Raw genomic sequence first — 18,290 nt, 5'->3', positions numbered from 1 at the left:
GGTACAAATCTGGAATTTTGTGTGTTAATTTTGCTGAACATGGTTTATCTCTATCCAAGGCTGATATTCAGCTGGTAGGTACCAGTACACTAATAACAGTCATTGAGGATCGACATCCGTGTTGACTGAACACAGCCTGTTCCTGATCAGTTATAAAATATTTTGAATATCACCAATTACTGGTGAGGAAACCTTATTGTGAGGTTGTGATTTATAAGAAATACATATTTGGTTATTCATATATGTTAGGTCTTTGACCAGGCTTCCTGGCTCACAGCTCCTTAAATCCTTGGAATTTCCTGTGATAAAAGTAATAAAGGTGTTTTTGTTCTGTTAATGAAGCGACTTTTGGAAAGCCCTTTGGTTACCTAAGGGTGGGGCTGCTTGCCAGGAGAACCAACCTTGTAATTCGAGGGCTTTAACTTTTAGTGCCCCCTCCCCAAACTCTGGAGATTGAGTTTAATTGCCAATAGTCAATGATTTAATCAATCCTGCTTATGTACTGAGCCTCCATAAAAACTTGAAAAGATGGGGTTCAGAGAGTTTCCCAGTTGGCTTCAGGAGAGCGACAGGCTAGGAGGGGGCACAGAAGCTCTGGTACTTTGCCCCATACCTTGCTCTAGGCATGCCTTCCACCTTGCTGTTCCTGTCATTACACTTATAATAAATCAGTAATCTAGTGGGTAAATGGGTCCCTGAGTTCTGAGAGCCACTGGAGCAAATTAATTGAACCCAAAGAGGGGGTCTCATCAACTTCTGATTTACAGCTAGTTGGTGGAAGCACAGGTAACAACCTGGGCTTTCTACTGGCACCTGAAGTTAGGGCAGAGGGCTGACCCCTTAATTTGGAGACTCTGACGCTGTCTCCAGGTGATAGTATCAGAATTGAGTTAAATTATAGAACACCCACTTGATATCTGGAGGATTGCTTGGTTGTTATGGGGAAAACTCATCTCCTTATGTATGGGAATTGAGATCTGGACACTTTCACTCACTAAGGTCAACTCTGGTTCCCATTTGTTGGCAGATGGCTAAATCATGTATGGCTCATGCTCTCTGCACTTTTTTAAAAAAAGATTTTATTTATTTATTCATGAGAGACACAGAGAGAGACAGAGACAGAGGCAGAGGGAGAAGAAGCAGGCTCTTTGCAGATGGAGTCTGATGTGGAACTCGATCCCAGGACCCAGGATCGCGACCTGAGCCAAAGGCAGACGCTAACCACTGAGCAACCCAGGTGCCCCTCTCTGCACTTTTGACAAAATTGAGAATTGCCTTTTTTATTTATAAGCTGAAAATATGGTAGAAAAAAAAACAGTCCTATAGTAATCAAAGGGACTTCTTATTCGTGTCTCCTTTTCTCCTTAACTGATCCAGTGCTTATTTTTCTATTTAGTTGAAAGATCATCTCTGTTTTTGTTTTGTGAATGGCTGTCTACTCACCATGGGACAACAGACCCGTATCTCATTCCTCTGCTTTATCATCTACATAAAGATAGCTCATTTGTAGGGAAAGGGAAAAAGAATGACTGGAAAAGAAATTGCCTATTTTTATAGGTTCCGAGACAAAAGCTTGTACTGTACTAGGGCACTGGGGTTGGAGCTAGCTTTTTTTAAAGTTCAGCACCTATTTCAGTTTTTTTTAATTATTCAACTCAAGAAAAAACAGTAAAGGGAATCACCCAGAAGCACCTTCGAAGTTTTGTGTTATGGGTCCTAAAGAACTGTGATGCTCAAATCTTGTTTGTCCTGTTCAAAAATGTTCCTAGAGGTATCAAGAGTTAATATAGTTCTGTACATTCGATTAACTTAAGTTCCTTAAAAATATAGAGATGAACTAGAATGCTATGTGATCCTACTAACAATAACTGGGCATATAATTCTAAAGTAAAACCGAACAGTTGCCACCTTGCTGTTAGAGTGAGCTTAAAAACAAAACTATTTGTTTTTTAGCCTAATTTTTCTTAAAGAATTTAAAAACATACTAACAGTGGTTTTATATCATAAACTAAGCATAAATCAACTAAGCTGTTATGCATGCTCTGGAAGTCAAGAGCATTTTATAGATTCATATTTAAAAATTAATTTCTCTCAAGTGTGATTTTAATTGGATCTATCAAAATAACAGTGTTATTTCAATTCAGCAAATACTTATTTTTATGTACCTACTATTTATTGCATACCACGTGGGAAATAGTATGGTCAGTTTGCAAACATCACTTGACACTTAAATCAATGAATAGTAATGACAATATACAAAGGGTATTGAGACTTTATTTCTGAAATTGTACTGTTAAAAAAAAAAGATTTGGCCTGCAATCTGAGTACTGTAATTGTTTGGAAAGAATTAAGATCCAAGTTCTCTTAGTAGAATAAATATAGTGAGTATAAGTGACCTAAAATAACAATCAGCTAGTCCAGCAGGTCTGATTTTGATTTTAAAAATCGATATAGTTGGATAGATGTAGAATTATATATATTTACATATGATGAGTATATGGATGTATGCATAGAAAGAATACAGTCTCCTGAAGCAAAAGAAGAAACAAGGAAAGCACTTACCACTGTGTGAATTCAGGTGCATTTCTAGTGCTCGGGCATTTGAAAAGCTCTTGGTGCACTGTGGGAAGGGACACAGGCTGGAAATCTGAGGAGCACTGTCTTCATTTTCTTCTGACACTGGGGCAGCTTCTCTTTGCCTCCCACTGCAGTAGTACATCAAATGGGCTTGCAGATTCCGCTCACTCCGATACCAGATGCCACAAGATTTGCAAGGAAATATATCCTCTGAAGGTGAAAACACAGGGACACATTAGCTGCTGCCCATTTGGAACCAACCCTGGGTAAAGCGACATTTCTTTCAATCTTTCTCAGAGACTGCTCTCAGGTTCTGAATTAGGCAACCAGACAGTGATGAGTACAGTCTTGTCCCACAGCACAGGACTAAGCTTTTAAAGAAATGTTATACCCAATGCAATTTACCTTCCCATAGACATTTCAGAAAGTGGTATTGTAGGAGGCATCGACATTAAAAGCACAGGAGATTAATTTTAAGTTGTTTACAATGTATTTATGGTTTAGAAAAATGGGCATGTATAAACAGCAATGTGAATCAGCTTATCTGATTGACTAAAAGGTAAGGATCTGAGAGCTGAACTAAAGTTAGCCCTGATACCAACTCCTGACATCATTTTTGATTTAATAATTAATTATGGGATGCCTACTATGTGCTGGACTCTATGTGGAGTTGTGTATAAAACAAAATGAAAGACCAAAAGGCTGTCATTAAGGGTCTTATAGTCTCCTGGGGTTGAGGAATAAGTAGTCAGATAATTACATTAGGCTACAATGACCATTCAGAGGTATCTGAGGAGTGCTTTGGGTGGGAGGAGAGACTGGAGGGGTGGTGAAAGGACTGGAGGAAGTACAAGGTCAGAGAAGGATTCAGAGGGAAGATAATGACATGCTTTAGCTGAGTTGTGAAGGATGACATTCAGCAAGTCAGGTGGAGAAGAGGGTTGGGTCTTCCTAGCCAAAGGCAGAGCCTTGGGGAAGGCATGGGAGCCTGAGAGAGGGACTGGGTGAAGGTTGGGAGGCTATTCCAGGCATGAGGTATGATGGGAGACTGGAAGAGATAAGGTCGGAGGAAACAGGAGTAGATGATCAAAGACCCCACAGGTTCTCTTTAAGAAGTTTAGATTTTTATCTCAATGATTATGGAGAATCATTGAATCATTTTAAGCAAGAGATGGGCAAAATCAGATATTATAGAATCTTAACAGTAGAGTTTTTAAAGGTAGTGAATTTGGAAGGAAGACATGACTGGGAGAAGGCAGCTGCAATAAGCTAAGTGAAATATGACAGAGTTTGAGTTGGAAGTCACACTAGGATATGTATTTTTTATGTATTTATTCATGGAAAATTTCTCCACGTTACGTTTTCCCCCTTTATCTATTTACAAGTAAGGAAACTGAGATTAAGCAACTTGCCATGGTGAACTAGGATTGGAACCTAGTGGGGACACTCTTCCAGATCAGTGTAAGGGGGCCACAGAGGAAGAAAAGTCATATTGAGGAAGTAGAAGTGATTAGGAGTGATGACAACTACTTTGCAATTAGATGCTAGAGTGGAAGGTAAGGTCTCTTCAATGCCCAGGCTTCTTGTTAGCATTTCTTTGTATTGGTTTCATTCATCTCTATAGAGAGCAGATGACAGAGTCCAAGCAAGGACAGGTATAGGTGACCAAACCTGACTTAGTGTTGTGCAAAGCTGGCAGTTTATAGTGAAAGGAACACCAATCAGAGGGACGCCAGGTAACACTGGAAATTGGGATTAATCCAGGCAAACTGAAGGCATAGGGCTGTGTTAGATATGTGGGACTAGATATTTCTGTAAGAAATACAGAGGGACATGGGAGAGGCAATGGCAGAGGTCTAAACTCAGAAGAAACAGCTGTGTGTAAGGTTTGTGGATGATTAATACACAGTTGGTAATGGAGCCCATGATGGTGAAGGAGATGGCTCAGGGAGAGTGCGTTGAAGGGATTAAGGAGAAAACTGGGACCAAATTCTAGTGGAGAAGTAAGGATAGTAAGCACAATACAAGATTTCAAAATAAAATTTAATTACAAAAGTATATGCTACTGTTTATCATTTAGCTCTTCCCATCCATACATGATGCCATATTGCTTCATACGGTGTCCATTTAGACAGGATGAGTTTTAAGTGATTATCTCATTTCAGAATGAGATCAAAGGCTGTATGCATCTATGCTGATTTATTTGGCATCATTTATTTTGCTACAGAAAGCAGAGTATAATCTTAAATATAATTAAAAATAACATTCACACTTTGGAGCTTCACAATAATATAAGGTATCCCTAATGTCCCTGGTAAGAAAATCCTTTTGCCTCAAATTCACGTTGGGCCAGTGTTATTTCAAGTAACTGAATCAAAGGAAAGATCCAGTAAAAGAAAATAACTATATATTAAAGAGATCCAAAAATATTACCTTGGGTTGGGTACACTGGATCCAGTGTCTGCATTATAGAGTAATGCCAGATATACCTAAGAATTTCTTTAAAGGCTACTGTGACAGCAAGAACATAATTATTCTTGAATATTTATTTATTTTTAAAATATCAAGACATCTTTATAGTATCTGTATGTTTGCCTCATTAGAGTCTTAGGAATTTTTAGGGACCTTTTTGATTAAATGCAATACCTCATTCACTCCTGGCTTTGGAATCTACTCTCCTCTGAATATGTGACTGCTATTCGTGTTTTCTCACAGAGCTAGATGAAAGCAGAGCCGAGTCTAGAACTCAGACCTTGAGACTCCTGGACCATTGATTTTTTTGTCACATAAAGTGTCACTTTGTGTGCTCAAGGAATACAAACTAAGTTCACTCGTCATTTTAACAAAATATAATTACAGAGGCATATTTGCAAGAGCACATTTTTAAATTCTCCATATATATATATATATATATATATGGAATTCTCCAGCTTATATGTATTTTTCTTTATTTTCCTAAGTTTTTTTTTGTTGTTGTTGTATTAGCTGATGTCTTGATTTACCCAGGCTCTCCTTCCTCTTTATTAATATTATAATCAATATTTGATTTCTTATATATTCCTTTTTTAAAGTTTTTAACTCTATAGCCCTTACGAAATACCATAGTTATTCTATTAAAGAAGCATCCATGAAAGCTATTTGACCTCTCACAGCTAAGTAGCCTTAAATGTTGTTCAACTAGTTTAGAAAGTCAGTTTTTTTTTGTGCATGACATTCAAGAATCCAACCTGAAATGAATGAATTTAAGTGTTCTTTTCATACTACCCACGAGAAGCCATCGCAGATACACACACACGCGCGCACACGCACACACACACACACGCTTAAAGTTAGAAGATAAAATGAAATCACAACACTGGAGAAAAAAGTCTGTCCCTGGTTGCCTGTCAGTAGACATTTTTTTTCCTTCCATAAATACCCATCAGCACTACAAAGCTATTGTACTGGGCTATTGCACTCAGCACTTACTATTGACAATAGCTGTAGGCAAAATAGAAGCCATGGCAGCTTGCTGGGGAAGCAGCTGAATTGAGTCCAGCAGGCGTGCAGGGTACATCCCTTCTGCAAGAGTCATCTGACTGGCAGCTTGTAGCCTTGAGTCAAAATCCACCACAAAGGCAATTAGCTCTTCACCCTCAGAGATGGCCTTCGTCGTTGTGCACCAAAGCTGACCCCCTATTAAGAAGAGAAAGGAAAGGGAGAGAAAATTGACGTAGGATGCTCAAGCCTCTGTACACTGGGTTGATGGCAAGAACATCTCAGGTTTTCACATCACTTTCCACTGTGGTGGAGTGTCTGATGGAGACAACAGCTGTACTCCTCTTCCCTCCGAGGTGGAAAATCGTATTCCTTGCATTAAATTAACTGTTCAGTGACCGATAGTAACAGAGGACGAAAAACCAAGAATAGACATTAATCTGTGGAGAGTTTTGTGAACCGTTTGCCATCTGAGGCTTGCCTTAATCATTAACCAGTCTATTACATGGTCCCATGCTTACCAAGAGGCATGGTAGGGATCCAACTGCAGAATTTCTTTCAGGTGAGCCTTTGAAGTTACTTTCTCTGTACCTTATAGAAGAAGTTATTTCTTCCTCCCTCCCTCTCTCCCTCCCTCTCACACTCTTCTTCCCAAAATACCTACATGTCTAAAACAAAACAAAAGTACACGAAAGCTCCTAAAATCTAGGAAGTTAAAATGACATTTCAGCTAGTTTTGCTCTCCTTATGTGTGCTGCCATTTTTTTTGGCTTAGTGATCTTTACTTATATAATATTCCTTATAATGTGGCTTCTTTATCTCCATTTACCCTGATTGAACTTCCTGAAAAGAAGATATGGCACAGATCCCTTTCAAAAGGCTTATTTAAATAAAGATTTGTTTAAATGAAAAGAACTCTTTCTTCAAATACTAAGATATATACTCTGGCTCTGCACTTCAAATGATCACGTGTGGTGCATTAAAAAGAAAATTAACTATGCAAGTACATCTTCTAATGTATTGGAACTGTGATAGCGTATGCTCATTTATTTAACATGTTTAGACAGGCAAAGCACTTATATTTTGTTATCTACACTCTCAGACCTAGATATGTATCCTATATAGTTATGCCTGAAATAATGTGGCATACTTGATATGTTATAAAGCTTTTTTTCTCATTGTATATATATTGCAAAGCTATATATTGTACTCATTAAACAAGCAAAAATTGTACCCATTCTGATAAGTAATATTGCTCTGTTTATCTTTCGGCATAACTGTCTCTTCAACTGCACTTCATTTTCCCCATCCTTAAATAGATCATAGTTTTTAAACAACTTGTGGTAAAAATATGCTGGAAAAGATAACAGCACACGATATTGCTGAGTTGCACAGAAGAATCGGGACACTTCCAGAGAGACCTCAGACAGTTAATTACACCAGCTGATTACATATTAAAGGTAAGCAAACAGAGCACCATCCACGACAGTACCTGTTTGTGAAAAATAAAGCTAAGTTTACCTATCTCGAATTTGTGTGAAATTGCAAAGTAAAACCCAAAAGTACCAAAAGTGAAACCCAAGTATACCAAAAGGCTTGGAAAAACAACTTTTTTTTTTCACTTTGACTCTAACGGATCTGAAAGCATCCCAAGTTTAGCAAAATTGAAAAGCAGATTCGCTTTGGCACTGACTTATTTATTTACATGGATAGAAGCTAAACAGCATCTTTGTGGAAGCAGATGAGCACAGAAAAGTGCTAAGTGGCGGTGTGCCTGCCAGTGCGGATTCTTCCCCCGGAAGGCTTCTGCATTCAGCAGCTATGCCTCCTCTGATGTACATACAGATCCAAACTACTTACAGCTGTAGACAAGGTAATCATTTGCACCTTATCTTTCCTCTAGGGTATAGTTTATTAAGTGAGTCTTTGTAATAGAGAGGTGGGGCAGGCAGAGCAAGGCGCGACAGTTCTGGTTTACTTCATAGCCTGCTTTTTCAGAGTCCCTGGATTTCAGTGAGGAACTGAGATGACTTGCATTATTGGTAATATGTTCCCCCTTTTGATACATTTACATTTTTGGTAAATCCAGCTGTGGGTATATTTCACAAAAGGGAAGGTTTGGACTCCAGTTCCCAGGAGAAATTAAGATTTTAGAGAAGGTACCACTCATAGCTAATGTCTATCCCAGCCGTGAACTATGTTGCAGGATGACTCAGAATACTTGTGCTCAAACTCTGAGCCAGAAAGATCCAATAAGTAAATAAAAGAAAACTTAGGAATATTAAGTGCAATGAAAATTAAGCAAAAAATGATTTTTTCTACATGATTAAACAGCCTGGCAATTATGATATATGTTTTTCGACATACTGAATAATGTTTCATATCTTATTATCCTTATCATTTTATCTTATTTTATGGTTTAGTCAGAGCATATCCTTTAGAAAGGCTGAATTAGACTGAAAATGTACCGTGTAGACTTGATGAGGAAGTCAGTTGTTTTAGGATTTAATCTCTCAAATCGTTCATTCATCAGCTATTCATTGAACTCCCTGCTGTGTGCCAGGCGGGCTCCAGGGCTTCACAAACAATTAGAATGCACACATACAGACAGATGAATGACAATACCACATGGTGGGTGTCACCCCCTAAAGCCAAAAACAATGTGGAGGGAGAAACTGGCACTTCTTGGGGGAGTCAGGCAAGCTATCCAAGGTGACTTTTTTATTGACTTTTGACAAATAAAGGCAAAATAGCACAAGTATGTGTAGGGGGACCTGACAGGTCAATCATTACTGGCAGAGAAAGGGGCATGCATGGAAGTGTGGGATTATGGAAGAGTTTGATTGGCTCTGATAATGGTTCAGAGGCCACCTTGCTGGAGCAGGGGTGCCTGAGGGAGAAAGTGTTGGTCACAGGCAGGAGTGTGCTTGCGCCAGCCTATACTGGATCATAGGGCACAATGCCCAATTGTCAGGAATTTTATGTGCTAGTGGGTATCACACTGGTGACCTGAAATCAGTCCGCCGTGGTGAGAGTTGCAGCACCTGCCACATTACATATCAGGGCCTCCTCCCCCAAAAAAGTTTAGAGCAGGGCAAGACAGCTTTGAAAGTAACATAAAAACAGTTGTGTCTGGCTCGTCATGGTGGGGAGATGGCATACATTTATTTGAGTGAATAAATGAACACATTTTTGACAGAGGCTTTTCTCTCCCAGTATAAAGATCTCAGGGTAATGAGGCCAGTAAACTGGGAGGGGTGGGGAGGAATGGACAGGACATGTTACCCCAAGGACCATTTAAAGGCTGTTGTACTAGGTAAATTGTGAGGGAGAAAAGGGCCAAGTTCAAAAGAAAGAACTGGGCTGATTTCCTGAAATGAAGAAGAGAAAGGAGGCTGCTGAAAATAACAGGAAGGTTCTGGTCTGGGAAACTAGACGGCAGCGATGCCATCAACGAGGCAGTAAAGCTGGTGTAGTAACAGTGGTACTACACAGACAACAAGACAATTTTATTAATTAGGAGCACTTTCTTTGGACCTAATAGGCTAAGTGGTTTATGTATTTCATCTGTTTTAATCCTGTCAATTATTCTGTGAAGAGGGTGATATTTTCCTCATTCTTAAATTGAGAAAATTGAAGCCTGGAGAGGTTAACTAACTTGCCCAAAGCGATGCACATGGCCAGTGGCAGATTCATGATTTAGACCTCCGTCTGTCTGACTCCAAAGACCAGGTGTGCCTGTTTCTTGTATGTATGTGCGTTTATGTGCATGTGCAGAAATCATGCCTTTTGCTTTGAAAATGTAAAGTCTGAAGTCCCTGAGGGGCTTCAGCATGAATGTATCTAGGAGGCAGTTGGAATTTAGAGGAGACATAAGGCTGCAGGGAAAAAAAAAAGATTTTGGAAGTCATCAGCACATTCTAAATGACTGTGGATGCTCTTTGCATTGAAGTGGTAATGCAGGAAGACTACAGAGTGAAAAGAAAAGAAACAGATTGAAATTTGGAGAATCTCAACAATTAAGATATGAGTAGAGGAGAACGGATTATTTAAAGATATGGAGAGCATGTATTTAGAAAAGTTATAGAAGAACCAAGAGAATAGCACCACCAACAGTCAAGAGTTGGCTCTTTGACACTGTTTGGCTGATTTTGGTGAATTTAAAGCATTCAACCTTAGGAAGTCATTTACAGGGAGAGATATATGTCAACAATTGTAACATGGTTTTAATTATAGAACCCAGTAAGATATTCCAAGGGTGATTGCTGGTTGGGGATGTAATCCCATCTGCAGGGAGAATGGACAATGGAACTGGACTGCCAGGGCTTAGATTTGGCTCTACCACTTACTGTGTGATTTCAACTTATCACCTAAGCATTCTGCAGATCAGTTTCCTCATTCTTGGAAATGGGAATGTTGATAGTAGTACTGAAGTCATAATGTTATTTTGAGGATAAAATAAGCCAATTTTTGTGAAAGCTTAAGAACTGACATATAAGTACTATATAACTGGCAATGAGTATCCTTTCCATTTGGCCTGGTTGAGACTATTATTCTCATTTCTCAATGTCCTGCCAAATCCAAGAAAACGAATCTCACCAGAAAGAAAAGAGAAGCCTGTGGATTCCATGAGCAATGTATCTATATGCTTCACTGGAGAGAGCGAACCCATTTTGGAAAAGAAGACTAAGGCTGCATCCATTCGTGAATCACATACTGTATCTTAACCAGTTAGAAATAGAAATAGTTTCTAGCACTGACATGGGACTGAGGCAGCAGAAGAACCAGTTTCCCACCTTCAGGTTTTTGGAGCTAAGGTAGATATGGTCAATTCTATATCTACCTTAATTGAATATAAGGCCTTACTTAGTATTTGTCTTAATCAAGGAACAATCTGAGTGCCTGCAAATGTTAAATCACGCTGATACTTATTTTGGTGTCTTCATTCTACTGACCTCATGTGCAATGGAAACAAATCAGAGAATGTTACATTGGCTTTTATTTTTTAAAAAAAGATTTTATTTATTCATGAGAGAGAGAGAGAGAGAGAGAGAGAGAGAGAGAGAGAGGCAGAGACACAGGCAGAGGGAAAAGCAGGCTCCCTGCAGGGAGCCTGATGTGGGACTCAATCCCAGGACTCAGGGATCACACCCTGAGCTAAAGGCAGACGCTCAACAATTGAGCCACCAAGTTGACCCTGTTACATTGGCTTTAAAATAAGAACATCAGGGGAATCCCTGGATGGCTCAGCAATTTAGCGCCTGCCTTTGGCCCAGGGCATGATCCTGGAGTCCCAGGATTGAATCCCACATCAGGCTCCAAGCATGGAGTCTGCTTCTCCCTCTGCCTGTGTCTCTGCCTCTCTCTCTCTCTCTCTCTCTCTCTCTCATGAATAAATAAATAAAATCTTTAAAAATAAAATAAAAAAATAAAATATCACTATCAAAAAAACAAAAACAAAACCCAGAAAATAACAAGTACTGGTCAAGGATGTTGAGAAATTGGAACCCTTGTACACAGCTGGTGAGAAAGTAAAATGGTGCAGCCAGTATGGAAAACAGTATGGCAGTTCATTAAAAATTAAAAATATAATTAATTTATGATCAGCAATTCCACTTTTGGGTATATACTCAAAAGAATTGAAAGCAAGGTCTCTAAGAGCTATTTGCACACCTATGTTCATAGCAGCATTATTAAAAATAGCTAAATCATGGAAGCAACCCAAGTGTCCACTGAAAGATGGATAAGCAAACGGTGGTATATACATAACAATGCAATATTCAGCTTTAAAAATGGAGGAAATTAAATAAAAATAAAAAGGAAGGACATTCTGACAAATGTTAAAATACAGAAGAAATCTGAGGGCTTTATAATAAGTGACATAAGCTAGTTACAAAAAAAAAACAAATATTGCACGATTCTGATTCTACTTACAGTAAGGTAAACTACTTGGGGTATTCAAAATCAGAGACCAAAAGTAGGCTAGCAGTTGCCAGGGCTGGGGGAGGCACAAATGGAAAGCTATTGTTTCATGGATGTAAAGTTTCAGTTTTGCAAAAGGAAAAGGGTTCTGAAATTGGACCACGGTGATGGCTGCAGGACAATGTGAATGTACTTAATGCCATTGAACTGTACACTTAACAGTGGTTATGATAGTAGATTTAATGTTATGTATCATTTACCACAATAAAAAAATTGGGAAAAAATCAGAGCATTGTATTTTCACTAAAAACCACCACTGTGAATCTTGAACATTTACACAAGTTTTTTTAGCCACAGCTAAAGACAGGAATCTGACTTTTATAAAGTGCTTTCCTGAGAAGGTGGTTTAAAACAACAGAGTAAGGTCACTTCTCCTTTCAGTTTTCCTAGCAAATCTATGTTAACAAATAAAGCATCTTGAAAGTTCAATCCCTAGAGGGATGAAGTTGCTGCTAAGATGGAGTTGACTGTATTTGGCCACATTAACTGCATTCATTTGAATGAATTTTGGATCCTTGTGTATATTTGAAAATTGTGAGTGACATAGCTCCTGATGATTTTGACAACTTGGATTTCTGCTTGTGTTCAGAGCACCAATGGAGCCGTTACTGTCAACTCTCTCTGGATATGGAATTTAAGGATGTTTTCTATGGCTTTTATATGCATAGTGTGCTTAATGCCACCAGATTTAAAGCAGGTACATTTTTAATATACGAATCAAAACTAATGGCATATTGATCTGAAAACAAATAGAATTATGTAAAGGGGTGGGGCACATATGTGGTAATAATAGATATGCTTAGTTGGTAAAACTCACGGCTTTCTTTGCACAGGCAATGAAGAGCAAATGATCTTGGTGAAAGGGATTACTTGTTAATAATACATGGCTATCACCGAAGTCCCTGAAAATGTATTTGTCCTCTGTGCAAAGATGGACAAGAAACAGTACTTGACTGGTCAGTGGCTAAAAAACTTTAGTTCTGGTCCTGATTTGATGATTAGTTACTGAGTGATCTTGGAGAATTGCTTTACCTACCTCATATAAAATGACAGTCTTAGGCTAGATAACCTGTACATGATTATCATCAGGTTATGGGCAACTTTTTAAGCTTCTATGACCAACATGCTAATAATAGTAATCATCACACATTTATTAAGTGGTTTCTCTGTGCTACATAGGTGCTAAGTGCTTTGCATGCATGTATCTTAATTTCTCTGAAGAAAACAGTAAGGTGGATTTTACCTATGCCCATTTTACTGTGACATTATGAGTCTGAAAGTGTAGGTAAGGTGTCCAAGGTCACACAGGTAGAGGGGAATTGGAGGAAGGGAGGGAGGTATGAAGGATGGGATTTGGACAAGGCCATTTGGCTCTGGATGCTGTACTTTGGAAAAACCAGGTGTCCCAGAGGAGTCAGAGTGACCTCCGATGTTCGCTAACTACATTGTGCCATACTTGATCACTCAGTTTTTGAGCAATGAGTGCAGATAAAATATCCAAATAATAATAATAATATCCAAATAAAAAATGAGATGGTTCACTTTATGAAACAGCATCAAGAGGATTACACAGTGATGAGATATAACTGTTAAGTGCAGAGCCAGGATCTGGAGCATAATGTCCATATTTGTCAGGTGGAAATAACTCCAGGTTACCTTCTAATAAGACTAACACATAATTAGAATAGCTAACACTTAGAAAGCACTTACTGTGTGCCAAGTGCTATAATAAATATTTCACACATATTAAAGTCACTTGGTAGTATTAAATACAAATGTAGCCTTTGCCCAACTCCCTATTTCAATTACAAGTTGAGCTGGACTCTAAAGGGCATCAAAATTGCACATAACCATGGAGCACGACTTGGCAATCTTAACTACACAGTCAATTCACCTGGGAGCTCTTAATCAACACTTGATTTCCAAGTCCTAACCCCAAATCAGTCAAATCAAAATCTCTGGGAGTGATGTTTGAGCTTCATTATTTTTTAGAAGCTCTCCAGAGGGCTTCAAGTGCCTCTAGCATTAAGAATCACTGGTATAAGGGTGAGCTGTCTGCGTCTGTATAGGATAGAAAGAGTGAGACACTATGAACAGAGGTCTCTTGATAATCAAATACAGAAGTCCAAACAATCCAGTAGGGAGAGTCTGAATCTCAGAAAATGGCAGCTGAAAACACCTCTGAATTTCCCCTGTCCTCTTAATATTTGACGTATGTGGGAGTGTTAAGCGAAAAGGTGAGGAAAGACGGATAAAGCAAGGATGTAATGACTTAGCATCACCTTTCAACTGAAAAAGCCAGTTAGGAACTTGGTATATTTGTGAATTACATTCAATTTTATAACATTTAATTCTTTATTACTTTGAAGGTTTGTAACTTATAATTAGGAATGATCAATCACATTGTATTCCCCCCCCCAAATAAAACCTGTGAAAGATCATACTGTACAAACCAGAGCGAAAAAAAATCACATTCCTGCTGCGTGAAGTCTTTATCAAACGACATCAGGCACTAAAGCAGCTATCTGATACCTCTTTCGCTTCCACCAAATGGAAAGGTTATTTTAGGATCCTCTCTTTGTCTGCCTCTTATGCTGCAAACATAGTCACTCTTCCCCGTCTCCACACCCACACTCCACTCCCTTCACAAAAAAGGACAGATACATTCAAGGTTCCGTAGAAAGTAATAACCACTAAGACCTTGACATTCTTGGAAAACCATGTACTTACTGTTCTAAGTAATGTTTATGATCAAAGTTCCTGTGCAAACAGACATGGTTCCTAACAGGAAGCTTATAAATTTTTTTTCATAATTGCTGTCAAAACTGCAGTGAAGTGTACTACAAGTTTCAATAATAAAGAATAAAGTCACAGTTCAAACTCGATTATATTTTGGAAATCCACGCTCCTCTTACTAGAAGCAGTGCCCTTAAATATCTCTCCATCCTGCCAAATTTTTCACTTGCACTTTTTATTATTTATGAAATCAGTGTCTGCACAATGTCATGCAGACCTCTGCTGATAAACTCTAATTAAGATTAAGACAAGCCTTTTGGAAAGGAGCCCATCATTAGCAAACATGATAAACACAAAAATACTCCCTACTTGTCAACCAGGAGCAATTCAGTAACCTAACAGTATTATCTGTTGCTAGGTTACAGAGCTGACAAAGCTTCAATTATATTGTTCGACCATACCTATAGAGTTCTGTATAAGCAAAATGTATCCAGTATAAAAGCATTTAACTTCGTCCATGCTATCTGCAATTCACGGCTTCTTACAATAGTAAAAATCAGGTTAATAATTACATAGCACGCTGAAAAATCTTTTCCATGTGTTATGTCTATACATGTTTCTTTCTAATTTATCTGTGTGATTGATAGACGCTTGCTTTGTAAAAATAAGGAAATGCAAGCAACGTGAAGCTGTAAACCTCAAGCGTGACTACATCTGGGCTCATCAAGATACGGACCTAAGCTTAGCATAAAAATATACAGCAAATTGAACCAATTAAATCACATTTAGATTTTGTATTTCTCTGCCTCAATATGTAGAAGGATAAGGAGCCTTAAGCAAATAGATAGGGATACCAGTTTGAAACTTTATTTAAAGCTAAACACACACATACACATACACAAATCTAAAAATACAAAAGGAAATTGGTGGTTTACAGTAATTTATTCTAATGGTTTTCCTAGGCATATATTAAAAGTTGAAGTTAGTAACTTCTACTACAGACATTAAGTCATTAAGTCTTACTTGCCTTTATTAGAGATAGAATTCTAGGGGGGAAAAATCAGTGAAACAGCCTCCAAAATACAGATATTTGACAGAGGGAAAACAAAGGAAAAATACCCACATGTGTAAAAAGAGAATGTCTATGTGAATCACACCTTTGAGACTTTACCATGGGTGGGGTGTTTTTTTGTGTGATTTTCATGGAAATTTGGAGAAAAAGTAATCACATATAAATGAACCAGCATTTTTAGATAGCTCTGGCAACAAAATGTTCTATCATAGACTAAATTGCTACAGCATTTTGATTTAAGATGTACAGTGATATTTCTGCATTAATCTAAAAACCTATCTCCTTCACACATGTGATATAAGATGTGTGTAAGAAGATAGTCAATTGATGATCAGAGTTTAGTTAATAAATATTACATATTGGTCTACAGAATGGTACCTCTAGAGTACACTCAAGTAAATTAAATCCTTTATCTGGGGGAATAAATGGACTGTTCAACACACACACACACACAAACACAAAGGGACATTATGTTTATGGAGGTGGAGGAAACAAGGATACTTATTTGTTTGGTCATTAACTTCTTTTATTTGTACTAAATAATTTGCAAATCTAATATGATGCCTGCTTGTGAAATTTAATTTTTTCATAACCGGAAAGCAATTGGTCAGAATAACTCCCTAAAAGCTAAATAATTGCCCCATTTCAACACCGTACGTGTTAATGCCTAAATCTCAAGCTTTAGACATTACCACAGTATGTATATCTATACGTAGCCACATTGTTTAATACAAATTTTATAATGAATTCAAATCCAATACTGTTGAAATTCTTGACAGTGGAGTAGTGCAAGGAATAGAACTTATAAATTATGTGTGCCCCTTCTTTGAAAACCGCTGTGGAGGTTTCTTTGTGCATTGGCAAATACAGTAGGAATATGAGGTATTGTGTGGATCCTCCTGCACAGCACCTGATAAAAGAATAAAGAGCTGTGACATATTCTTAAAACAATAGAGGAATTAAAGGGAAACAATGGGCCAGCTGCTTCATTAATACAATCAAAAGGGAGCCCAGCACAGAGGAGTCCAGATAATTAAGCATTACTCTTTTAGACCTCCTTTCTATAATAAAATTGCTTAAAAATGTATTAACTACTTCATAGTTGTTAGATAGATCTTTGCACTTGTTTATTTAAAGTTGATTAATGCCTTTTTTCCATATGCAGCAACATGCCAACTCATAGTTTACAATAGTTTTTTAATAAAATAGAGTGAGAATAATTGATAAAGATCTCACAAAACACAGCAATAAATCAAAAGCATTTTGCAAAAGGTCTTTCCTGTTTTTAAATAATCTTTAACATTATTCATTTGTATTATAGGCAATGCAGGGCATTTGGGGCCATTCAACTTTCCCATCCTGGCACTCCTGACATCTTTTTATAGAACATCCTAGCAGTTCCTGGGAAATGGGGGAAAATCAGATTTGACCAGCAACTCTGGAGTCTGTCTTTGGTATTTGGGCCAATGGAGAGAACAGATTTTTAAAAAATCATTCTTTGCCTTTTTAATCAAGAGGGATGGACACACAGCAGAACTATTTGCCAAATGCACTATTTATCCTTCATTAACTTGATTAAAAAAACTGAAAAACAACTTTTTATGCTCTTTATGTTAAAACACAATTTACAATTTAAGATATCAAGGCTTTCATTCTTCAGCTCTTCTGTAGGCAGCCTTTCCTCTGATGTCAATAGAACATTTAATTGCTTAAGAACTGGAAAATTGGGAACAGGGGACTGTGTGTTGAATACTGAAGTGACGATAAAAACTATACTCTCGTTTTTTAAGGAAGCTTCTGTGAACCCAACATTAAAATTACAAACTTTACTGAGCCATGTGGTCAGTTTAAATAAGGTTGATTCTATTCTGATGATTTTAGGATCTTAATTGAGAAAGTGAGATCGAATTAGAACAGGAGTCAGGGAGATAAATGAATAGAGATACTTAACCATATTTCTGAGATTAAGAGAAGAAAGATTCTGCTTTTACACATGTTACATATGATTTCAAATTTATCAGCTGGAGTCATATTTCCAAAGATCTTCCTGTATTGGGTCTATATTTTAGAGGATAGGGAATATCTAATTCCAGCTATGAAACCTGGCTTCTGGGTTCAGGAGCTAGTTTCCTATCAGATTAATAAGTTTTCCTTGAATACCAGGAAATAAAAACATATAAACTAACAGTCAGCAGGTACAAATGAAAATGACTACTTTAGGAGCTACTATACATGATTATTTGAATATTTTGTATTTTGACGAAGCCCACAAAATTTACTTTGTTTGGGAAATATAAAGGTAAATATGAGTTGTTTTTAGACTTATGATCTAGTGAATCCTTCCAAGGATACATCTTGAACGTCTCAGGTTTATAAACTATGTCTTTACAGCAAAGCAAACTACCGGTAAATGTTCATAATGCTGTAATGTAAAATCATTAAAGTA

At 37.7% G+C, this 18,290-nt stretch overlaps 1 protein-coding gene across 3 annotated transcripts in view; it reads right to left on the bottom strand.

The window, feature by feature from the left end:
* The window catches only part of ZFPM2 (zinc finger protein, FOG family member 2), a 456,593-nt gene that overhangs the window by 4,073 nt on the left and 434,230 nt on the right, over positions 1-18,290 (bottom strand). For all 3 annotated transcript variants that reach the window (XM_055314244.1, XM_055314245.1, XM_055314246.1), the window contains 2 exons: positions 6,046-6,252; positions 2,563-2,787 (listed from right to left, as the gene is read on the bottom strand). In XM_055314244.1, coding sequence (XP_055170219.1) covers positions 2,563-2,787; positions 6,046-6,252 — 432 coding nt within the window. The remainder of the gene's footprint in view (positions 1-2,562; positions 2,788-6,045; positions 6,253-18,290) is intronic.

This window comes from Nyctereutes procyonoides, unplaced genomic scaffold (genome assembly GCF_905146905.1).
Source record: "Nyctereutes procyonoides isolate TBG_1078 unplaced genomic scaffold, NYPRO_anot_genome, whole genome shotgun sequence".
Lineage (NCBI taxonomy): Eukaryota > Metazoa > Chordata > Mammalia > Carnivora > Canidae > Nyctereutes > Nyctereutes procyonoides.
This window is presented reverse-complemented; position numbering and strand designations above follow the sequence as displayed.